At 41.4% G+C, this 24,726-nt stretch overlaps 1 protein-coding gene across 17 annotated transcripts in view; it reads left to right on the top strand.

Annotated features, from left to right (window-relative positions):
• Positions 1 to 24,726, top strand: part of cep290 (centrosomal protein 290) — a 61,754-nt gene that overhangs the window by 23,714 nt on the left and 13,314 nt on the right. For 15 of the 17 annotated variants that reach the window (XR_013656563.1, XM_078949233.1, XM_078949232.1 and 12 more), the window contains 23 exons: positions 151 to 309; positions 1,452 to 1,601; positions 2,659 to 2,774; positions 2,842 to 2,944; positions 3,104 to 3,334; positions 6,377 to 6,550; positions 6,661 to 6,772; positions 7,325 to 7,530; positions 8,621 to 8,772; positions 9,228 to 9,339; positions 9,593 to 10,048; positions 10,123 to 10,287; positions 10,654 to 10,758; positions 11,992 to 12,126; positions 12,211 to 12,480; positions 14,760 to 15,145; positions 17,139 to 17,352; positions 17,704 to 17,841; positions 19,764 to 19,985; positions 20,551 to 20,664; positions 21,201 to 21,343; positions 21,445 to 21,600; positions 24,121 to 24,244. Coding sequence is in view for 16 of the 17 variants with exons in the window: in XM_078949233.1 (XP_078805359.1) it covers positions 151 to 309; positions 1,452 to 1,601; positions 2,659 to 2,774; positions 2,842 to 2,944; positions 3,104 to 3,334; positions 6,377 to 6,550; positions 6,661 to 6,772; positions 7,325 to 7,530; positions 8,621 to 8,772; positions 9,228 to 9,339; positions 9,593 to 10,048; positions 10,123 to 10,287; positions 10,654 to 10,758; positions 11,992 to 12,126; positions 12,211 to 12,480; positions 14,760 to 15,145; positions 17,139 to 17,352; positions 17,704 to 17,841; positions 19,764 to 19,985; positions 20,551 to 20,664; positions 21,201 to 21,343; positions 21,445 to 21,600; positions 24,121 to 24,244 (4,143 nt within the window). In the remaining variant the exon portion in view is untranslated. The remainder of the gene's footprint in view (positions 1 to 150; positions 310 to 1,451; positions 1,602 to 2,658; positions 2,775 to 2,841; positions 2,945 to 3,103; positions 3,335 to 6,376; positions 6,551 to 6,660; positions 6,773 to 7,324; positions 7,531 to 8,620; positions 8,773 to 9,227; positions 9,340 to 9,592; positions 10,049 to 10,122; positions 10,288 to 10,653; positions 10,759 to 11,991; positions 12,127 to 12,210; positions 12,481 to 14,759; positions 15,146 to 17,138; positions 17,353 to 17,703; positions 17,842 to 19,763; positions 19,986 to 20,550; positions 20,665 to 21,200; positions 21,344 to 21,444; positions 21,601 to 24,120; positions 24,245 to 24,726) is intronic. The other 2 variants (XM_078949235.1, XM_078949234.1) reach the window with 1 other exon arrangement.

Below are 24,726 nucleotides of genomic sequence, written 5' to 3'. Positions count from 1 at the left end.
GCAAGTCCCTTATTGCTGCTGCCTCCCGAGCGCGGCTCGTCTGCAACTCACTGCTCCCCCAGGGGATAGGTCAAATGTGGAGAACTTCTTTCTGTCACACACCTAGGTGTTTGCATCGTCATTACATTGAATTCTACCCTGTTTTATCAGACTGTAGATGTCAGCGGTGAAACAGGGCGGTCGGATTCAGACCTCAAGTCCCAAATACATGAACTGATTGGAAGAAATGAAGAACTGAGGCAGGAACTGAAGGCGGCTCGGGAGGAGGCAACCAACAGCTACAGTCGGCTCGTGAGAGCCGAAGAAAAGGTATTTTCACGTGTCGCAGTGTGTTGCTTGTGTGTTTGAGGTGTATTCTATTCACTGACTTTCTAACCTTAAACTGCTTCCTTTTCGGTTTGTACAAAAGTAAACTGCCGTGGAAGCAAATCAAAGCAGTTGTTAAGTTAATTTGATTTTTAACTCTTTAGCAATTATGTCTTTTGTGAAACACATCAGAGTAATTTTACATGTGGAAATCGTTTTCCGGAAAATTGCTGAGCTGACAGTGTTACAATAATAATAATCCTTAGGGTTGGAGGTTTTCACAAACTGTTAGTCGTACTGTACTTATTTTGGACACATGTTGACAAAACGGATACACGTGTGTGTTGCAAATAATGTTAAATGATTAATGAGAAGCATGTGTCTTTAAACACCGCCAGCAACATGTTTGTTGGACTGAGAGGGGAAAGCTTTGTCCTGCACTCCAAGACCCACTCCAAAGAAAACTGTGTTTTTTGTGTTTTTACCATGTTCTTGTTTATTATTCTGATGACGGAGGACACATGTCAAGAAAATTGGCTTCAATTGCATTTCTGAGTATTTCTTTATTCGAATCATTGTGAATCAGGACCAGATGAAAAAAGATTTTTACGGTCACCACATCAACAACCGCTAGAGGGAAGAAAGCTCTTTGGACTTAAGGTGTTTAGAAAGTAGCTTGCTGTCAGAACCTCCCAGCCGAGGCCGTTTTTCAGGCCTTTTTAGCCGTATTTCTGGCAACATGAAGATGATCTTTCTCTGTGAGGCTGATGGCTCATGTCACGGACGCTTGCAGCCTTGCGTAAGGATCAACCAATCACAGAGCGGCGTACAAAGACTTTTTCAGTGACCACCAAAACCCATGAAGTAAACAAGAACGCGATATTTCTCAAAGTCAACATGAATTTATTATTGCACCGTACACAGATTATTTGCTGGGATTAGCCTGCGACTACTTCACCCACAGGCGGTGAATTTTCGTCGGGTGCCGGCTACTTTTGAGGCCCCTGTTGTTTGGCTCATTGGAATTCTGATTATTTTTTTAAAAAAAAGTCACCCTTTCAGTGAAACTTAGCTCACGGGTGTTGGCATTAAAGCTGGTTGAAAGAGCTTGTTTGGTGTTGTCATCATCTGTGTATTTGTGTCAGGTGAGCCAGCTGAAAGGTGAACTGGAGCAGCACAGGAAGTCAGGCAGCAGTGGAGTTGTCCCTCGACCTCTGACCCTTCCTGAGGGCCTGAGTCCCAGCAGCACTGAGGTCATCAGCTCCCTAAATGAATACGCCGTTCGATTGCTTCAGGTCAGCGCTGCTCTCCCAGGAATCTTCAGACTTATAGAGGCACACACTAGGATGCCACACTGTCGGTTCAAAACCCAAACACGTTACATCGTTGAACAGAATCATGGGGAATGTGAATCGTTGTACCCCTACTGCTGACTAATATTAAAAGGGTCAAAAACATGTTGTGGTCAACTTAAGAAGGATTTATTATTTATTGATTTATTACAATACATTAGGCTTAGTATGAGCAAACTGAAAGGTTTACTTACTGAATCGCAATATATCGCGATATTTCATTTGGCGATACATGTATCAATCTAAAATTCTATCAGGGCGATATCTCTTTAATTATTTATGAGCGTCCTTCAGCGTTTTTCACTTAAACCTCTGACCGCCAGTTGGCAGCACCGCACACTGAGCCTCTTTGAGCAGCTCCACACCAAACAACCACAAGATCTCACGAGAACCAGCTCGTGTTAAAAATTCAGTCAGCCTGGCGGTTGTTCGTTGTTATGAGACATGCACTACTACAGAACCTTGTCGGTTAAGGCACATTCATTCTATCTTTTTTTTTCTTATAGTGAAAATTATTTTGTTGTGTAAATCAAACAATGTTGACTGTTCCCTTTAAGAAAGATAAACCATACCAAAAGATAAGCTCTATCTTTTGTGGTCAAAGCAATTTGTGTGTAAGATACATTTGCAGTGCTTAACGTTGGGATCATTAAATAAAAGGAATTTTACCATTTTATTACAATGAAAGGTGTATTAATATTCAGGTCAAGTTTTTTTCTAGTTCAAACTCTTTAAAAAAAATATTGAAAATTTGCTCCGGGGTAGTATTTTGATGTATCGCGATACATGTCGTACATCTAGAGTCTTGCCAATACACACCCTACTTATTAGCAAATTCAAAAATAATTTTTCTTATTTCTTGTTGTTTTGTCATGCACAAAAATATCGAACCAAAACAAAAGCGTGACCAAAACAATCTAGATTTGTACCTGATTTCGGAGCAAGTCGGTTGTTGTATCCCTAGCATGGAATGACTTGATGTTGTCACTGGAATGTTTAGGAGCTCGGGAACAAGGAAGAATTGAACAAGAAACTCACTGGAACGTTGGAGGAGTACAAAGAAAAGTTTGCTGTAGTGAGCCATCAGCAGGGACTTCTCTATAAGGAGCATCTAAGGTCGGTTAACTAGAATGGGTTTTCAAATTCAGCCGTGAAAGAAACTCACTGTGATTTGAATTTATAGCGAGAAGGCAGAGTGGCAAAAAGCGAAAGAAACACTCACAGAAATGAAGACCAAGCTGGAGGAACAAAAGCAGGTGGACAGCATTAAAATCCAGCAATTTAATGTGAGTACTACTCTTTACAAACATCTAAAATCCAAGAGTTTGGTTAACAGGGAGATCAGCTGAGATACACAGAAATGAGCAGAGACGCACACACACCCAGATGGTTTCTGTATCCCAACGAAAGTTATTTTGTCAGCACTCGCTCATTCCACTCATCAGGATCTGCTAAACACTCTTGAGAAAGAACCAGAGGACATCCGGAGGCAGCTGAGCGAAGCTTTTCGTAAGGTGACCGTGCTGACGGTGAATGAGATGAAGCTGACTCGCCGCTACACCACCCTGCTGGAACAAGAACAGCACCTCCGCAAGGAGAACAGCAAACTGAAGGAGGAGAGCAGCCACATGCGGGTGTCCGTCATTCAGAGGATCGGCCACCTGCAGCGATACAAGGTAGCCATCATTAGATTATCCCTCGTCCAAACAGAGTGGGGTTTCCTAAAAAGGTTGGAATTATTCTGTTGCTATCCACAGTTCTGTATCTTTTTAACTTTGATATCTTGTTCGTGGGTAATTTAAACCTTTATATATTGTGAAACCGTACCAAAGTAAACTAAACCTGTCATCGGTGAGCTCTTTGATCATCTGCTTTCATCTCTTCCCCTCTGTGTGAAGCTGATCAGTAATAGCGGGGTGTTGTTTGACTTTCCCCACCATTAAGATCCAAGATGTAAGTAGTATTTCTTGGATTGAAGCGAAGAGATGTTTTTTTTTTCATCAGAAACTATTTTGGCAGCAGGCTTGGAATTCTCTTTTTCTTCTAAACGCCTGGAGACGGTACGGCCTCCTGTCAGGCCGCGGCACAGAGAGATTCACAGGCATCTACGGTGCCATCTCAAACAGCCCCCCCCACCAGTGCCTTTCCTGTTCGTCCACCCATTATCCGACTCTGAGCTTGCTGCTACACTGTGGTGGTCTTTAAAAAAAAGCCTTGCATGCGCTGCCCCCCCCCCCCCCCCCCATCTGAGGCTGAACGGTGATCTAATCCCAGCATGTGCTCCCAATATTGATCAGTTTTCTTTCCATGTTCTCTAATAAAATGTAGTCTCTGAGCTTTATTGTGAACAACAGGCATGTTTTTTTTATCGGATTACTCCGGGGCTGTTTACTGTCCATGAGCTGTTGCCGCTGCAGTCATTTCCCCGGCTTGGTCTGTTGTACTAGCACGTCTGTTTTTCAGATCTAGTTGTGGACGTGGTGAACTTTGCCTGGTGTTAATTTAGGAGGACAGGCGCTGCTGCTGTGACTTACTGGGGCTCGTTTTTTATTCCCAGATTGATGATGCAGCTGCGCTTCTGCTGCTTTCCCGTTGGTCACTCATGCGTTTGGATCCTATTCCATCTTAGTGTAATCTGACAATCAAATTTATCACTTCCTTTAGCAAGTGGACATGCGATGCAGACACGCTAAAGAAAGCAAGATCTGCTCTTTTGAGCTGCTTTTGTAATTATGTTATGCCAGTTATTCTTTTTCTTTCTCAAATAATATAACGAAATGACCGAGCTGCAACACTGTAAGCAGCAAAACTTGGGAACATGGTTAATTTTTAAAGGGGCTCAAGTTATATTAGAATTTATATTTTATATCTCTGTCTATTTTTTAGATTAAGTTGTACTTTTATGTTTATCAAAATTATAGTTGGAGATCTTGGGTTCTTTTGTAAAGTAACACTAGAAGGGGTTATATCCTTGTTTTGTTGTAAACACACAAACCCTTGCTCTGTATACACAATTATACGCATTATGCTGTTTGTTTCTTCCCTCATGATTCAGACGAGCCACAACATTTCACCCTTCATAACCCCTCCTGCCTTCAGAGTTGAATGTTTTGACAAATGCCGTCTGCCAAAGCAAACAGGCGGCGAACAACAGTACCAAGCACAGGTAACAGATGGTTGGACTCTTCCAGGATGACTCACTCCTTCATCATGCAGCAACATGTAACGGGATCTTATGACCTCTCGCAATGTCTTAAAGGTGTTCGGTCCATTTAAGTGGTGGCGTTTGCACCAGGTAGGCTCAGGTCTTCAGTTCCCAATGCCCTTTGGTTTGGTTAAACCAAAGAGCATTACTGAGGCGGGTTTCTTCTCAAAAAGCCAACTGGACTTCTCTCTTTTTTTGAAGACTTTTCACTTCTCGTCCAAGGAGCTTCATCTAGTGGACTAGTGCAGTCCCAAGGATTCACCTTCAGAGTCATCGTAATCACCAAGAAGCCCTTCTTTGTTTTCTGAGTCCTATGATTACATGTGTAGATGAGTGGGAAGTCGACTTGGGATTGTTGAAAGAGCTGCATTGTAAGTAGAAAATACATGATGGCATTACCTACACATACACATTACCTACCATCCTCAAAGGAGTGACCTTTGTCTTTTTAAAGTCAGTAACATCAGCGGCATTTAACCATCTGAAAAACATTGCCAAAGTCAAAAACATAGTGTCAAAGCCAGACCTGGAGATACTTATTCATGCATTTGTCTCCAGTAGGTTAGACTACTGTAACGGCCTGCTCACCGGCCTCTCCAAACGAGCTGTAAAACAGCTTCAGTACATCCAGAATGCTGCTGCTCGAGTCCTGACCAGAACCAGGAAGTATGATCACATTAGTCCTGTGCTCAGGTCTTTGCACTGGCTCCCTGTACCTCAAAGAATAGACTTCAAAGCAGCTCTGCTTGTGTACAAGTCTCTTCATGGCACCAAAGTACATCTCTGACATGTTAGTGCCATATGAACCATCTCGTACTCTGAGGACCTCAGGGACCGGCCTCCTGTTGATTCCCAGAGTCAGAACTAAACAAGGGGAATCAGCGTTTCAATATTCTGCAGCTAAAATCTGGAACAGCCTCCCTGAAGTCGTAAGACAGGCCTCTTCTGTGTTCATGTTCAAATCTAGACTTAAAACATTTCTGTTTAGCCGTGTATATGACTGAAAGGTCCTATCTGCACTTTTCTTTCCTTTCCTTCCTTTATTTTTAAATGAATTTTCAATTTTTTTCTTTTCTTTTCTTTTAAAGTAAATTTTACGTTGATTATTTCTATGATGTATTGTGATTTTAATGCATTTTTCTGTTTTGTGAAGCACCTTGAATTACTTTGTGTACGAATTGTGCTATACAAATAAACTTGCCTTGCCTTGCCTTGCCTTAAATGCAAATGGCCTCCTGAATCCCGTCCCGATGAGCAGGGCTTCTGATGCTGAGCCAAGTGTTGGTAGAGTGGTTGTTTGGTTTCTCCAATGAATGAGTGCGAACATTCCTTACTGAACTGAACTGCATATGCCATGTTGCTCTGTTTGTGTCTGGGTGCTTTGGCCTTGAGGTGGACCAGCCTCTGTCACGGAGACACCTGTGTTTACTAGGACCTGGATGATTCGGAAGCTCCATAAATGGTAAATGATCACTCTGCTTTGGGATTGTGTGTCTCTCGTTTTCATCTGAAGGAAACTGCTGCATATGAGATAGCAGCTCTGCAGAAGGCCTTGGACGATAGCGTGCCCCTGTCAGAACTGGAGAGGGCGAACAGACAGTACACAGAGCTAACCATCAAATACAGAGACGTACTGCAGAGGGACAGCTGCCTCATACAAAGATCTACCAACCTACAGCATTTGCAGGTAAGTATTTGACCTCCCCTTCCACTTGTATATGTCTGTGGAGTGTTTGTTATTGTCTGAACCCCCATTAAATGCAAGCGAGTAAGGTTATGTCTGTTGTGTGTGTTCAGAGTGAAAATGATTCCCTGCAAGAACAAATCAGTGCCATGATTAAAGAACTGGAGATCACAAAGGAGAAACTCAATACCCTGGAGCAAGCATGGGAGAAAGTCAACACAGTTGGTAAATAAGAGTGAACCTCATGTGTTTTTCTCATTTTAATCTCTGCCATAAACAAACTGGTGAAGAGACTGGAGCTCTCAGGCAGAAGTTCGGTCTTCTCAAGGCTTCACTTTTATCAACAAAGCATCTGCTGGGATGTAACTCGGAGCACAGGCTTCCCGGAAAGTCCTGCAGTTTGCATCTTTTTGTCAGGTTTGATTTACTGCATCAATCCACTCCTCTGTCACAGTAAATGATAATCCAGATAGCTCAAGTCAATTTGGCTTTCTAGTGACCCATTTTAAGATTTGTGTTGTGGTGAGTATTGATATGACAGTCCTGTCTCTGAGTTAAGGGCAAACCGTAAGAAGTCATCATATTTAAAGAGGATTTTATTAAATTATACTTTAAGAAAAGCAATGAGTTCTGCAGGGTACAACAGTCACATCTGAATCAGATTAAATTACTAAACAAGTTTAATGGCTTTGACATTTTACAACACAAAATCGAACAAATGGGGATTTATGGATTCTGGCCTGCACATGGTGTTTGTTTTCATTTCACTGTCTCCAGGTGCAGAAACAGGCCTAGATAAAGAAGGCAAGGCAACAATCAACAATGAAATGGTCTCTGCTGCGAGAAGGATCACCACTTTAGAGATGAAGGAGCTGAATGAGAGGCAGAGAGCCGAGCATGCCCACAAAATGTACGAGCATGTGAGGAACTCCCTGAAGCACGTGGAGGAGCGCAACTTGGAGCTGGAGTCCAAATTTGCCAAGGTAGGAAACTTAAAAAGGAGACGTAAAAATGTTTAGGGAGCTAAATTCTTGCATTGTAGCCAAAAATATCCATCTTTGTTTGTAAAATAATTTCAGTGTTGTTATTATGCATCATCCAGAACCTATGGGATCAGATTTCTATGTCAACATGTTGGTTTGTGACTCTAACAGACACAGGGCACATGATGCATGTTCAAGAATGCGCTAAATGAGAGTTCTGAAACGTGCTCAGGGAGGGGCTTCTTCCTTTATTTCTTGTTTTTCTGTTTACCAGCACATGTCTGCCATGTACAATTGGAAGAAGCTCAATGTGAATTATCCAAACAGTGTAAATTTCGCATGTCTTTCTCCATGCTTTTTTATTCACAGCTCTATTCCAATTTATGAAAGACTTGGTGTCATGTAATTCCAGCCCGGCATAAATGCAATCATTCATTTGTAGGCCGCGGTGCAGAGCCAGAGCTGCCAAACTATGACCGGAAGATTACAGTGTCAGTTCCTGCCGTGCCAACCCATTTGTCAAAGTGTCCTTGGGCAAGACACTGAACCCCACGTTGCTCCTGGGGGTTAATAGCTGGTGCCAGTGTAGTGAAGCCGCTGCCGGTGTGTGAGTGAGTGAATGGATCTGAGGCTGTGCAGTGCTTTGGGCTGCCTAAGAAGGTAGAAAAGCGCTACTTAAGCTTACGCCACTTACCATTTTCTCCATGATCAATTTCCAAACGGTTGGCACTTCCAAAAATTCAAGGAGACATCATCCATACGTCACTACCAAGTCTGAGTCCCTGATTTGTCAAAGTTCAACATGTGTTCAATGGCCACACGTTTAGCACATGGAGCCCAAACACAGTCGTAGAAACATGTAGCTATGCCTACACGATATGCACGAGGGTTTTAAACACAGTTTGACTTTACACAGACTTTTCATCGGAAGTGACTGCTTGAGTGCACATCCAAGGGCGATTTTGTACATAGCTTAACAAAGCTTAGAAACTGGACTGTTGTTTCTCTGTTTGCTCTTGATGTTTTCTTAGATAGAGCTTGATTCTACAATGGCTTTTATCAAATCCTTTCTTTGCTTTTTTTTGTTTAGTTGACCAAGATGAATGCTGAGGCCCAAAAGACTGAGCGAGAGCTAAGAGATGAGTTGGCGCAAAGCATCGGCAAAGCTGTGAGCGATGCTGACAGGGCCAGGATCGCAGAGCTGGAAAAGGCTGAGGTGGAGCTCCGGACTGAAGTTTCAAAGTATGTCCGAGTATCTCGGTATTAAATCTATCAATATGCTCTTATCACGAAAAACAAGCTGTGTTGAAAACTACGTAAGCATTCCAGCCATTAATCTGGTGATAAATTTTAAAAGTTAGAGTTGTTTGTTGAGTCTGGTTTTTTAGATAAGTTCTCCTGGCTGTGGTTTTGATGGGAGAAGCTGGAGAGTTTTTCTTGGGCTATAATCAACATTTGTTTTGGAATCGTGAACATAACAGCCTCTCAGCATATTTCTTTCCCTGTTTGTAAAAAGTGAAAATCTGATCTTAGTGCTGAAGTACTGATTATAGATCCATGTTCTCAAAGTAAAATGAGCTTTTCTGTGCTTTTGGATCAACACAATCCCCTGTGTCTGTAAATCATTCGATCAAAGACACCTATTGTTTTCTGTTATTGCTTAAGTTGCACTCAACATATCTTATTCTTTTTGACAGGCTTCAGGAGGTGTCAGAAGTTGCTTTGACTCAGGTTGCTGCTTTACAGGCCAGACACAGGTCTAAAGATAAAGAAGTAGAAGCTTTGAAGACACAAATACTAGATTATCAGGTACGTGAAGTGGTTTTTTTGCTTGGGGCTCTACTACACCAAATGATCTATAGAAACCACATCTGTTAAAGATGAAAATGGTGTCTTTAACATGTTCTTTTGGCATTTTTTTCTGTTGATTGAGGATATATATCAAGAAAATTAAGCTTAAAATTGCATTTCTTAGTATTTCCTTATTAAAATCGTTTAGAATCAGGAGCAGACAAAAGAATACTGTTTGAATTGTGGTTATTAAACTACAATATCTTCTCAGTCACAGTCAGATGAGAAGGCTCTGATCGCAAAGCTCCACCAGCACATTGTTGCTCTGCAGCTCAGTGAGTCGGCAGCTCTGGAAAAACTGGATTCCTCCACAACTCGCATCCATCAGCTGGAGGCCCACATCCTAAGAGCTGAGCAGCGTCTGGACGCCGCCGAGCGCTCGCTTTTCCTCGCCCGCCAAGAGGCCAAGAATCGCTCGAGGCATCTGAGGCAGACCATCCAGTCACTACGAAGGCAGTTTGCTGGAGCGCTGCCACTTCCTCAGCAGGAGAAGTTTTCTGTAGCCATGCTGCGACTCCACGAGGACAGAGTGAAGGCCCAGGAGGAGATGAAGAAAGCTGAGGAGGAGAAGCGGAGGGTCCAGGGAAGAGCCGAGGAACTGGAACTGAGACTGCAAGGCCTACAAGGGCTCATGTCAACTCTGAAGGATGCAAAAGGAGCACAGAAGGTTTGTAGAAGAAACATATGAGCCTATTGACCTATCTTATGCTCACTCTATACACAAGTATGCTATTTACACAGGTAACTGAGTGGCACAAAAGGATGGAGGAGGCTCGACTGCAGGAACTGAGAAAAGGAAGGGAGCTGGTATTCCAGAAAGAGGAGATCAGGTACCTGAAGAACCTTGTGGGAGAGCAGGACCAAACCATCCGCTCACTGGAAGAGGAAATTGTTCAGCTGCAAACAGTGAGAAAATAAAAATCTCCAGACATTTTTAAACTGGCTAAAACCTACTTTGTTAATATATAGAATACTTTGGCTTTATTTCATTACAAAGGTTCAAGGTTCAAGGTTAATTGCCGTTTGCACATACAGTACATTTGAATTTTTCTTTGGCATCTCTCAGGTCAGGGTGAATATAGAGCAAGACAAAATTTAAGAAGAGAACAAAATTAGATTTAAAAAAGTACAAAGTATAAAATACAAATAAATAGGAATATTGCAGCGTCCCAACCTTTTCAGAAGAAGAATTATTGCACTTATGTGGAGTTAAATTGTGTTAACAGTTTTAGAAGGAGGCTTTTTAACAGTAATTTACTTTTCGACATTAAGCTTAACGAAGAGCAACAGCTTGCAAGAGACCAACGGGAAGTGGAGTTGGAGCGCCAACTGGAGGACTACGAGAAGCACCAGAGTGAGATCGTCGGCAGTGTTGAGGTAAAGCATCGCTTACAGCTGGTTAAATCAGTGGTTTTTCACCTTTTTGGAGCTTGAGTTCACGTTAATATCACTTGATTAAAAATCACAAGGGACGCCATAGAGCAATATTGGTACAAAATAAATAAATCCAGTGCTGCAATACAGAAGCTCTCCGTGGCTGTATCACGCTTCATTTTTTGTGGTCTCGCAGCTGTTCCTTGTACAGAATGGGTTCAGGTCGCCAGAGTTAAATAAATCTTCATCACAATTAAATCTTCTTTTACCTTCTGTATTACTAGACTTTTTTCTGAAAAGGTTTGAACTCTGAGAGTTAAAACAAGAGAGAAAAGTGTGAAAATGTTCATGTCTGTCTGAGAAAAGTGTATAAAGTGTGTAGTGAACCAATGAGATTGTTGACAACATACAGTGTTACATGGTTTCTCAAAAGGAGAAGCTCCAACAAAAATGTGCGGATCATTAACATTGTAAAGGTTCTAAACTCCTTAAATCACAAAAATAAATGTTCTGCCTCTCCTGGAGGGCATTTCAGTTTGGCCACTAGGTGAAGCTTGAGCAAAAAACTGTGCTTTCCACCACAAGTGTTTCATTTAAAGAATATGTTTCCATAAAGGAGTTTGGAAAATTCATGCCTGTGAGCATATAAAGCTGTTTGTTTAGACAGCAATGTATGTTTAGGTCAATCGAGCGTTAGCATTAGCCGTCCTATAGGAAATTCCATTATGTGAAGTCATCATGGTAGTGGGCTTTGGCTTTACTGCTGTCGCGTGTTAGATCACCTGGAAAGGAAAAGCATAAAAGATCAATGTCTACCTTTATAGATCGATTATTGATTTATTAAGCTTGGATTGATTAAGATTGATTATTCGATTTTATCAACCCAGCCCTAATAGGGGAACACTGTAGTCTGTATTGTCAATACACATTAAAGTGTCTTGAATAAGAATCAAATAAACCAGAGAAAAAAGTATTTTATGATCATTCATATCCCTAAAATCTCAGTGTGAAACTGGATTGGATATGTTTAGATGAACAGAGATCTGGTGGACTGATAATGGTAAATGTTTCTTAGAACAACTAGCTAGAATTTCCTGACAGCACACAAGTGTACTGGTTAATAAAACACAGGGCTAAACATTTTTTGTGTCAAGAGAAACTGAACTTGGAGCTTTTATTCCATCAGTCATCTTACAGCGCCTCTGCTAATGGCTGCAATCTGAATTTGTTTTTCAGAATGAAGAAGGTTCAAGTCTCTTTCCAGACCCATCTTTATCTCTGTCCCATCAGCTGGAGTTTGCTCTGAAACAACTAAAAAATGATAAGCGGATCATCTCGGACACTCAGGCCACTTGCAAAAGATTAAATGAGGCACAGTATTTACTCTTCTTTCTGAAACATGTCATTTTTTTCTGCAATTCAGGTTTCTAAACTCAACTATATTTTGATGTTTAGAAGTTGAAGGAAAAGGTAGCAGCTCTGCGGACTGCAGAGCAGAACATCTTATCCAGGGATAAAGTCATCAATGAGCTGCGTCTTGGGCTCCTAGCCACTGCCGACAGAGGCCGCCTGCCGGCAGACCTTACCAGAAAGGAAGAGGGTCAGTCAGAGACCCAGCCTGCTTTCATAGTGGCCCAACAGACCATCACAGACCTGCAGGGACGACTGGACAAGAAGGAAGACTTGCTCAGGAAGTACCAGCACCAGTTGGCTAAAGCCAGACAGGTACGACGACTTAAGATGAAACAAGAGATCTGAAATAACCTTAAAGTCCCCCTATGACAATGAAAAAAAGGGAATTATTCAAAGTTTTTCTTTTGCAATAAAGAAACGGCGAAAAGCGACATCTTTTTGATTCCAAATCAACACTTTATGAACAATATGTGGGAGGACAAAATGAATGTGTGAACCAGACTAAAAAGAAGTTTGATGAGATCATGAAAAATGCTTTGAATGACATTATAATTTAGGCTACATTGCAGCAACAAGCAGCACTGGCTGTGGCTCAGAACTGATTTGATGCTAGCTCATGCAGATTGTTGAATTACCTTACACAGCAAATAAAATGAAATACCAGAAAGAAAGGGACTATTTACATGTAGTTTTCCAAATACACTCGGACCCAAAGGAAGGGTTGAGTTTAGGATTAAGGGTTAATGGTTCCTGAGCGCAGCTGTTTCTGCAGCTGACCGCTCCTCCAGGGGATGGATCCAAACACTTTTCACACACCCAGGAGCGGGACAACTGTTGGGACCTTAACTTTAAGTTTAATTTTAAATACATGCAGCCAACAAGAAAATCCAGCCTTGGATGCACTTAAAATACATGCAGGGAACGCAGCAATGTGCCAATCTTTTCTACTGCCACACCTGAGCTTCTGCACGCTGGACAGGGCAGATCGGGGAGCTTGTGCAATTTGCAAGCACTCCTGGGCCGTTGTGACATCAAAAAAGCTCATTAATTCAAATCAAGCATCTTTGCGATAGTTTGATTGACAGCAATTTAAAAGGAGAAATACTCAGAAATGCAAAAATGAAATGACTTAATATTACATTTGTTCTCTTTCAGAAGAAAAATGCCACACATACATGTCAGAAACTCAAAAAACAGGATTTTGGGACTTTAAGGGAAAAATGAGGGGTTTTATTTTTACCTCCTTTGGGTTTATGTGACAGCAGATGGAGAAAACTCAAGTTAGTTAATGTTTTTATTTTGCTAATTCAATGCATTTAATATTCATCATTCTATGCTACATTTGCTTTTACAATGTTTTCTTTATAACACCTATAAAAAGTTACAAGGAATTCCAAAACATGTAAACTGTCTGCACCAGTACTGGAGGAATATTTCTACTTAAACATAGCCATACATCCTTGATTGAGACAAGAGCAAACCCACATGAAGGCCTGTCTGGCAGGAGCCGGCTCCCCCTTCACCCAGGTGTGTTTGGAATCACAGCATTTCCAGAAAAGTCTAGCCCACTGTTATGCATCAGTTCTGCCATTTCACAAGTGTAAGTTATCATGACGTAGAAGCCTACATCATCCCACTCTCTGACTGTTTGAGTGTTAAGGGCATACATGGTGGATATTTTTAATCCTTGGTCTGGAACACAGAGTTTCCACCAAAACAAAAGGTGATGGTTTTGCCTTTAATTTTCCCTCCAGATGTCTTGAATGATTCTTAGAACATTTTCTTTGTGAGGAAAAACCCTGAAATCTATTCCAATCGTTCATTAAAAAGCATTTTTACACATTTTCCTTAATCCCACTTTTCTCAAAAGATTAACTTTTTTTTTAATCGTTTTTGCTGAGTCATGGTTACACTCCCCTTTCAGAATGAGCATTAAAGCTACGGGAGAACAGAGATTATCAAGTGATTACATTATTTTTAAAAGAAGTCTGTTCCTTTTCAATCTGTTTTCATAAAACCTATTTAAGAGTATCTATAAAAAAAAAGCTTTACATTTTTTTCCCTTTTAATTCTCCTTTTCACTCTCATTTTAGATCTTGTTTCTGGTCTGAAATACACCACTTCAGGCCGGTGTGTTAAAAGCATTTGTAGTTCATCAGTTCATTGAATTTAAAGACCAACTCCAATAAAAATCGTGGTATAGGTGTTTTTGACGTGTTCTCGTGGCACTTTTGTGATGATAAAGGAAAGTTGTTAAGAAAATTAAGCTCAGAATTGATTTGCTAGCAGAAGATTGCATAAGCATCTCAGTAACAGGAACGGGGGGCGGGGTTACTCTGCTCTAACAGTCATGCCCACAACTCAGACGCTTTTCTGATGAACTATTGTCACTCTGCAGAAACTATGTTTCAAAAACAACGTTTTTTGGGGGGTAAAAACGGCCTAATCCTATTTTAAAAACCACTGGGAACAGAGTGGGACTCAGACATAATTCTGGATTTTTTTTTAAATTTCCTCAGCTGAGCTGTTTCCGTTTTATTTTTGAATTCACTTCTCATCGTCTCTCTGTTCCTTACTCATGTGGAAACCAGGATCAGGACGAAATGATAAAAAGACATCAGGACGAGTTGAGGATGTTGCATCAGAAGTTGGACCTAAATACAGACGCCTCCCTGGATCGTTTCAAACAGACAGCCATGGTGACTGACATCCCATTTTCCAAATACAAGTCTGAAATCAGAAAAGTCAGGGGACTGCTTCTCTTTGTCTTTGTTCAGGAGTTGATGAAGAAGCCGACCATCAGGCTGCCGACCTCTCAGCACCTGGAGCGGCTGGCTGAGTTGGAGCAGACTGTGACGGAACAGGAAATTTCTCTGGGCTCCATCACAGAGAAGCTGAAAAAGGCGTCTTCTGAGCTGGAGAAACAAAGAATCACCATGGAGACACAAGCTAGGAAACACAAGGATGACACAGCAAAGTCAGTAGATTCCTTCTACTGTTTATTTGTTCTTTTTATCATGTTTTACTGCAAATGTCCATATTAAAGCAGAAATGTTTAATTTGGTTTCTGAACATAGAGATTTAAAGAATTACATTGAAATTGTAGCCTGTCCTAAAGTTCTTTCAAATGGATGAAACTCTTGTAAAGAGAGTTTTTGCATTGCAGGGGGAACTGCTGTGAGGTGGTTCAGCTGCTTTACCTTTCTGGGTTCAAAAGTCCCACATGAAGTCATGTTTGACATGTTGACTGCCTTTCATATCTGATGTGCACCAACTGCAGAAACAAGGAGGAGTTTTCAATATTTTCCCATTAAATGCCACACATCTGAGCTAACCTGACCTCTCCCAGCAGAAATCCCCACGCAGATAAAGTTTAAGGGAGTGTAACATCTCACAACCAGTGTTGAACACAGCAGAATATTCAAAATAGTATTTAACAAAAAAAAGGATAGAATGGATTGTTACCATATTATCAGAGTTTTGGCTCCTCATTAAGGGGGCTGATATAATGCAAAACAGCACAGCATTTGTGAGTTTATAGGGGGGCAAGAGGATGAGGCCTGCTACCTCTACACCTTTTGTTGTTGCTAAAACCCAGAAGGCATTAAAAACCTCCGTTTATTATTCAAAAATAATTCTGACAAAATGAACAGGTTTGTTCAGAGCTGAGAACATGCAACAGTCCAAAGCATAAACATGTTTTACAGTTTTCTCACTCATGCTCACTGATGATAAAGGTTTTGGATTCATCTTTGTGATTCATGTCATTCATTTGATTCATGATGCCTCTACGCCGCTCAGCGTTTAAACTATGCAGGGCAAGAAAGATGGACCAAAATCCTTTTTTTCTGACATTTGCTGAAAGTAATTTTAAAATGTTGGACAGCTATGGATTTAAAATAACTATAAATCTTATTAAACGTATTAAATAACTTTCTTCTTTAAGATGAATGTGATACAACTCTTTGATTTAAAATGCAGATGGGCATAGTGGTGTAATAATGGCAAAAAAAGGGGGCAAATGCAATTTCTCTAGCTGCTTCTTTGTGTTTTTGAAAAATAACTTAAACAAGAAGAATCCATATAGATTTAAAATTTGTATGAGTCATCAAATTTTAAGGACATCTAACTATGAAAACTGGATGCTAACTGAAGCAGTGCAGATGTTAGTGCCAGAACATGGCTTTGCATTTTGTGCTCGATGAGCCTCAAGTTGATTCAGCCAAGCTGCCCTCTTAACATGTGTGTTATGATTCAACGGTTGAATATTTAGCTTTTTTCCCCCCTTCTTAGCAGGCTCAAGCAGACAGCATCGTGTCCCAGATTGGGTTTGCTTTCCAACGTGCTGCAAGCGTCACAGCTATGGTGCAGAAGCCAAGTGCAAGGCGCTTCTTGGCAGCTTGCTTACGGAAAAGTAAATTAGTTTCCAAAAGGGATAAAAGGAAATCCGATTAAAGATGGTTTGCAGAACTTCAGTAGTACGCTGGGATGTAGGACACAAACACTTGAGGCAGAAAGGAACAGAGTCTTAAACATTGCAAATGCCAAGTAGCAGGACTCAATAATGCTGCATAAATACGACTTTTTTTTTTTTAAAGAAAGTGCATCTAAATGCTTTGGTAGCATATGTTTTTAAATGCCCCCAAATGCAATAAGGACACATGCAACACCTAAATAATCTCCTTTATATGTCTCAAAGTGAAGAAATGCCATTTTACCTTCACAATCTAGCTAAAGAAATAAAACAATGAACTGTCTGAAAGTACATCTCAAACTGAATTGAGTTCCAAATCTTTACCTTTATTTACTTAACCATTAGGAAGCTCATTTATACTTGGTAAACAGATCCTTGTAAATCTGGTCTGAGGCTTGACTTTAAATAAAAGAATGATGTGTAGCGGACAGCTAAAGTAATCGTTGCTTAGTATTACCAGGCTGCAATGAAGCTAACAAAAGGGGATTTGTTGCAGACTGGAGGAACATTATACTGCCCAGATGAAAGCTCTGACTGATCAGACTCAGGATCAACAGAGCCAGATGGCTCAGATGGAGAAGGTGATGAACAACCTCCGTACAGAGCTGGAAGCACAAAAGGAGGCCAACGCCCGTTCCCCCAGCAATACCATGAAAAACCTTGTGGAACGACTGAAGGCACAACTCACCCAGAAGGAGAAACAGCTCAAGGTTTTTATTTTCTGTCTTCTGATTGTTCAAGTCAAATTTCAATGTTTTTTTCCTCCCAGAACAAATAGCTGGACGTATGCATGTCACGTCTGATCAGCTGGCAGGTTGACCCTGTTTACACTAACATTCCCTTCAAAACCTGCTCTAGCACATTTTCCTTGTGCATGTTAGAGTTTTTTGGATATTTTCCAGTTTTGTGCAAACATAATGTTAATCGCAAATGTGTGGGAGCCAGGAAGCAGTCCCTGTGGAACTCCCAGATGATGTATTGACTGTAAAATGAGGTGCGACCATTAAATGAATCATATCTTTCACTGGCAGCATCTCTTCCATCCGTGTGTTTTTTTCCAGGCTCTCAGCAAGGCTCTGCTGGAGCTGCGGGCAGAGATGACGTTGGCTGCTGAGCAGCAAGTGATAGCTAGTGCTGCGCAGAAAGAGGAGAGTCTCAATGTTCAGATGCTGATTGACAGACACACCAAAGACCTGAAGGTGAGGAACAGGGTCACAGCAGCCCGTGTGGTTTTCACTTAACACTGATACCCGATGAAGCTTTGTCAGATTCTTTTGGCCACACAAACAGCAGTGTTGTTTGATTGAACCGCCTCAGTAGGCCACATTTGCTGAAAGAAGGAAAGAGACTGCTCCGTGGGTGTGTTTCATTTCACAGCACGTGTGGTCTATAGAAACGTTTGGGTTGATGGCCAGTGTCAAAGTGGTGAGAAGGCTGTGATCCTGGAATCCCTAGAAGGGATGATAGTTCAGATTCCATACTTAACAACAGCTCTGATTTACAGTCACAGCAGAAACAGCCTTTTAATGAATGCTAGGCAGCTGTAAGGTGATGTGAGTGAAGGCACAGCAAATCTGCATTCCTTCACCAACAGCATGTTGGCATCTGGATCATCACAGCGGGCACGTATTTCTCTCTTTAATCACCATCTGCTTCGTTCATTGCCAGGTCGAGAAAAAATAAATCAAATAGATTTAAATGTATTTTCACATGGCCTCTGATGCTCTCTGATGTTATGTGATCTGCTCCCAGCTTATGTATATCAATGCACTCATTTAGATGGAGCTAATAAGATACCTCTGTCATGAGAGCAATAATGTGACGTTTTTTTATGTCTGTTTTATGTCTACAGGCTTTGTATTCTTTTGTCGTACTGCCGTTTTCTTTTTTTGTAAAATAAAAACAACTCCAATCACTTTTTGATCTATTGTTAAAAACGTTCCAAGTAGTCTTTTTATTGTGATTATGCAATTTTTAGCCAAAATGAGAAAAAAATATGAAAAAAATACAAATTTGTTAAATTCTTACATGTCCTTTATCATGAGTAAAATACTACAGGTAAACCACCATGTGCATAAGACCAGCGTGGGTCTTTTAGCACGGATGTTCCTGGCAGGGCTGGCTACTTGTCAGGAATAATGCAGTTTGTATCTTGTTACAAGACATTCGATGCTAAAACCAATGCTGATTTGATAGAAAAATGATATCCTCCACAGTGGTAAATGCTCAATGTCGTTTTCTTCCAACTGAAAGGGGGGGGGAGCAAGAGAGCGAGCTCACTGAGGGCGCAGCATTCTGCGGCTGAACGAGCTGCTCATGGTCCTCACCGTCTCATACAGAGGGGCTGAGGGGTTGTTCCGGTTGCTGGACAGCTTGGTCAGCATCCTCCTCTCACCTACAGAGTCCACTGACTGCAGGGGACAGCCCAGGACAGAGCTAGCTCTCTTGACCAGCTTGTCCAGTTTCTTCTTGTCCCTGTCTGTAATTCCACCACTCCAGCGGACCACTGCATAGAAAGGCGTTGATGCTTATGTTGCTGTTTGTTGATATTAATGGCCTGCAGAAGTCCTGGGTTGCAAAAATCATATTGTTTTTCTTTCTGACTGTGCCTTTGAGCAAAAATGTCCACATTCTCAAAATTCAACAAAATTTACATGCGCTTAGTTCCTGATGAAAATGAATTTTGGGCATTATAAAATAGGATGACATTAAAAAGTGGGAATAAAAATATGAATGGGGCCAAAATGTCTTATGGGGCTCAAAACAAAGTATTTAAAAATCCACTAACGGAACCAAAGGAGTCATGTTAGGATATCCAAAGGAAGTTTCTAAACTATTATGGGATAGCTGCCATTTTGTGGCAAAGTGTGAAATTTGGCGATATTCACATGTCCCCACTATAAGGGAGGGGTGGGGGCCATTAGTTCCAGCACTCTAAACAAAAATTCACACAGACGTCGCAAGGTTAAGTCGACCTCTCCAATCAAAGTCATGTTAGCCTTTGACCTTGGGAAGAGGTCACCATTTTCCTTTGTTTTGTTTTTTTCTTTTCTTTGTTTTGTCTCATGTTATCCTCTGTGTAGTTTTAAAACGACATCTCCCTTTCCCGTCTGTTTGAAAGGCACGGGTGCAGGAGCTCAGTGAAGAACTGCTCACTGCTAAGGAGTCTGTGAGAGCAGCCAGAGGCCGGGAACACATCCTGAAAGAGGAAGTGGACAGGCTGAACCAAGACTACCAGAGAAGTCAGAAAATCCAGAAGAGACTGCAGGCTGACAAGGACGAGCAAGAGCAGGAGACCCTGCAGCTGAAGCAGCAAGTGAAGAGGCTAACAAGTGCCTTGCAGGTCTGTATCTGATCCGGACTGATGAGTGAAGAAGCACTCTGCTTTGTTTGACCTGCAGCACATTATACTCCCTTTTACTTGTAAAACCAGAGGCGCAGGGCGACGCGTTCTACTGCAGCCACATGACACATCACCAAAACATCATGTGGGAGAGAGATTGGGATCCTCTTACTCAAACGCCACATTCCTGTCTTGAAATATGATCAAGATTGAGATGCGCGACATGGAAACCTTGTTAGACTTCTGCAGCGTAGATAAGAAAATAAAACCTCAGATATGGATCATTAATGGAATCTACTAATCGCATTCTCTTAAAGATTTAAGATGAATTCCAGAAAGTTTCTGGGCTGATTCAGTTATTTAGATATTTTTGCATATCCACAAAGAAATTCCTTTTTTCAAAGTTTCTCATGACTCTATCACCCCATCACATACCTTCAAATCAGTGCAGTCTTCCTTTTCCCAGGAAATGCTATTAAAAGACTGCTGTCTGTCTTCACTGTACCTGCCTCAGAGAGATGTGGTGCCATGCCAACAATCTTGGCTGTCTGGCTTCGTTTTGCAGAATCGAGCAGAGCCAGATGAGAGCGTGCAGGGCGTCGAGAATCTACAGAACAAGATCAGGAGGCTGGAGGCTGAGCTGCAGAAAAGTTCGGAACTTAAGGAGAATCACGGAAAGGTTCGAACACCAGTTTGCTGTTTTCTTGTTTTTATGGGCGTCCTTTCTTTTTTGCAGTGGCACAACCACAGGAGAAAAGCGTTATGTTTTTCTGTTATGATTGCCTTGTGTGGTCCATTTCTGCAGAGGCGTCAGAGGTTCATTTAAGGGAAAGCAACGTGGGGTTTTTGGTGGGAAATTAGCAAACAGATTTTTATTAGCTGTTATTTAATTTATGGAGCTATCTTTGTATGGCTAAAACAGCTGTTTTGCAGCAGAGACCAGAGGTGGGCTTGACTTGACTTGAGCCAGTGTATTTAATAGATACCACATCCTCCATCTGTATTTCATTTAGACTTTTGCTTTTGCCTTTGTGCTGCTTTACATTCTTGAACCAGAATTGGAAAAAAATGCCTGGAGACATCCAACACACCTACACACCTACTGCTTTGCACTTGTTACAGTTTTTAGAACAAGGCTAAAAGCTACTATACAATGATTTATTACCAGCTGACATATGTTCAGCTGATCCGCAGGATTACTTCCCTCTTTGACAGAATAAAGAAGAAATTGTGCGGTGGGAGGAGAGCAAGAAATGGCAGGCCAAAATGGAGAAGGTGAAGACTTTGCTAAAAGAGAAAGAAAAAGAAAACGAGTACCTGTCAAAGCAGCTTAGCACTCTGAGGGACCTTTATTCCAGGTCAGTGTGTGCATCATCGGCATATAGACACTGAGTACCTGTTAGCTGAGACAACAGATCCTCAACGTCCGACATGCATGTCCTTTTTTATTCAAATGCAGACTGGAGCAAGAGAAGGCTGCGCTGCAAAAAAAGCTGAAAGCTCGAGGTGTGACTGCAGACCAGGTGGTGGGGGTGCGATTTACTGAACTGGAGAAGGAGACGGAGGAGCTGAAGAAGAAGAACTCCGAGCTGGAGACAGAGCTGGCATCTATAAAGTATGCATGTATCTTTTCTAAAGCTCTTTCTACTGTCCAGACAGTTTCTATTACTGTGTGTAAGGCCTCAGTCACAACTGCCCCATACGTGGCACGCAGGTGGCCCGCATGAAATATACATGGGAAGTAGAAAAGACGCAGGCAGGTCATACTAACCCCTGAAAAAAAAGACCTGTGCACTGCACAAGGAGGCCGTTAGTGCTGTTCAAGTGATACATGTGCGCTTCTTGAATGACTTAAGAAAGGAGGTAATTAGACGGAGTGTAGTGTGTGTTGGCATCCTACGGACATTTGCATATCACCTGCACACCCCGTTCCTGCAGCATTGGTGCGTGGTCAGAGAGGAGCCAGTGTGTGCACCTCACTAACGACTAGTGTGGCATCGTATGACAGCATCAACCATACCTCATAAGAGAGTGAAACTGACATTATCCTTACTAACTAAACATACACTTACAACACGCACGACCATCATTCATTCCATTTTCATGACATCTCTTGAGGTGGCCATATGAGCCTCAAAGGAACTGCAAGACCCACCTGAGCCGCCTTTAAGATGTGGCGGCACCTCTCTACAACCCTCTGTGCGCCCGGACAACTGAAAGACCTGCAGCACCAGGTCAACCCTCACAGAGGTCCATGTGACTGAGGCATAAGAGGTTCTGTCTTCTCCATCCATTCTCTTAGCTGTAGTTACTGACCCAAAATGGTTTTCATCAAAGCAATTTCTGAATTTCACTTGGGAATTGAGTTTCACTGAGCACAAATCACAGCATTATTGAATTGGACTGTTCAGGTTGAATGTAACGCAGTTTCATTTAAATAAACATCACACCCTGTCTCGCTTCACTCTGGAACTAAACATGCAGAAAGCATGCATTCTTATTTCCCTACATCTCACAGAGAAAATAGTTTAGGTCCAGATATATCAAATGTGGGCTCCCCAGCCTCCTGCTCAGATATCGAATGGTTTGGTGACAGTAGAGTGTGTGATGTTCCAGGCACTTCTAATTCTCTGGTTTGCTTCTTGACTCAGCAAACCTGATCCTACAAAGGTACTCCCAGTGAAGTCTTTCATTCTGACACTTTCATTCAGCATCCTGTGCGGTGTTTGCAGCTGCACTTCAGTATTTGGTCAAGGTTTAAAAAACACATCAATATCAGGTTTTATTTGACTCAGAGGTGAGGGCAAAGGCAGGAAACTGGTTTTACTGAATCAAAACTGCTGCAGAATTTGACCTTTGCTTAAAGACCCACTCTAATGAAAATCGCGGTTTGGGTGTTTTTAACATGTTCTTGTTGGCAATTTTCTCATGATGGAGGGTAAATACGAAGAAAATTAAGCTTAAAATTGAATTTCTGAGTATGTCTTTATTCATATCATTGCAAATCAGGAGTAGCAAATGAAAAATGCCGTTTGAAAAAAGAGCTTGGTTGTGACGATTAATAAATGTAGGGGTGTCGGGGGTGGGGGTTACTCTGAGTCACATCCACACGTTTTCTATTAAAAATTGTATTGTCTAAATGAGGTTTAGAGCATGTTTGATATAAAAATGTCGTCTTTTTAACTCCCAAACCGAGAAGTGAGGTGGATTAAAAATGTGCCGTTTATGTTGTTTTCAGTCTGTTTTGAAATGCATCAAACTCTGTCCATCCAACACCCCCAGCTCTAATTATTGTCAGCCAATGTCCACAATGACTGTTCTTCTGCTTCTTCAAACTGAACACAGAAATACACTCATTAAGTTACTTGTGTAAATCTCACCTGGTAAGACAAACTCGACCCTTTTTTTAAATAGAAATAGGTTTTTTCTTTTTAAATTTCTTGAGTTAAAGTGTGAGAGAAGCAAACCTTTTCAAATAACAGCATTTTGAATCAAAGCACAGGTTGATTTCTTAATATATTGAACTGTTGACATGCTTTTTTTAGAAACGTGAACCATGAATGGAGCCATTGTGGTATTTGTGGTTAGCAATGGCACGATCTGGACCAAGACATTTACAAAAATTAACCGACATTAAATCTAATGTTAACTGTAGTTAAAATAATGTGAACTGTCTTTTTTATGTGCATACATCTGCCCTGTTAGTCTTAGTTTTTATAAACACGGATTAAACATTTGTTATAGAAAATAATTTTAACGATAAGCACGCCCTGAAGACCACGTTTGAAGCCGGTTTAAAAGTGACTGCGAGGCAGCCACACACGCACACACACACACACACACACGCACACACACACACACTTAAGCCCTCCTTCCTCAGTTACACAAGTATGTTTGGCAGAGTCATTATGAATTTCCTAAGTCAAAACATCCTGTAATTGTCCCCTCAAGCTCTCATCATGAATGTAGCTGATGCCAGCCTACGCCAAAGCTTTGCCATCACAAACGGCCAACCCTCCGTAGCCAAATACCCGTTATGAAAGAAGTCATCACTCACAGCATGCTGTGGCGTATTATGGGATTACTGGAAGTTATGTAACGGAGCAGGACTCTTTCTTTTCATTTGAACACACAGACAGCACCAGGCTGTACCCCGTGATGACGCCATGGAGAGTCTTGTGCTGAGGAACAACATCCTGCAGGACAGAGTCCACTCCTTAGAAAGCCAGATAACCAAAGAGTCTCCATCACGACCCTCCGTGAGTGACACAAAATCAAGATTCTTTTACAGCAGAAAACTGTTTGCAATCATTTCAAACCTCTCTGGATTTAAAAAAAATAAATGGAATGTCTCTGTCAGTAAAAATATTCCGTGTCATGCAGATTTTATATAATTGTTTGTACAAAAAGAAATATTAATCTCCAAAGGGAAATAAGCCACTTCTGTCTTCAGAGTAATCGCTGTAAATTGCTGCTACGGTCTGAGCCATTCGTGAAGTTCTGGAACTCCTGCTTGCAAACTGGCTGCCAGTAACTGCCTGACATGTTTACCAACTCTGAACCACGTCAAGGCACATAATGTAACAAGAATAATGTAATCATTTATGCAGCACAACAGTAAACACAAAGCCTGTATAAGTGCTAAAGAATAACCTCTTCTTCCTGTTGGTTCTGCCGGGACTCAGATTCAAACAGGACTGTGTTAGTGTCATGACATACATTGATAAATGTTAGCTCAGCA

The sequence above is a fragment of the Oryzias latipes genome, chromosome 6 (assembly GCF_053564925.1).
Source record: "Oryzias latipes strain Hd-rR chromosome 6, Olatipes_Hd-rR_3.1".
Lineage (NCBI taxonomy): Eukaryota > Metazoa > Chordata > Actinopteri > Beloniformes > Adrianichthyidae > Oryzias > Oryzias latipes.
The sequence above is the reverse complement of the archived record's forward strand: the minus strand, read 5'-3'. Positions and strand labels throughout refer to the sequence as shown.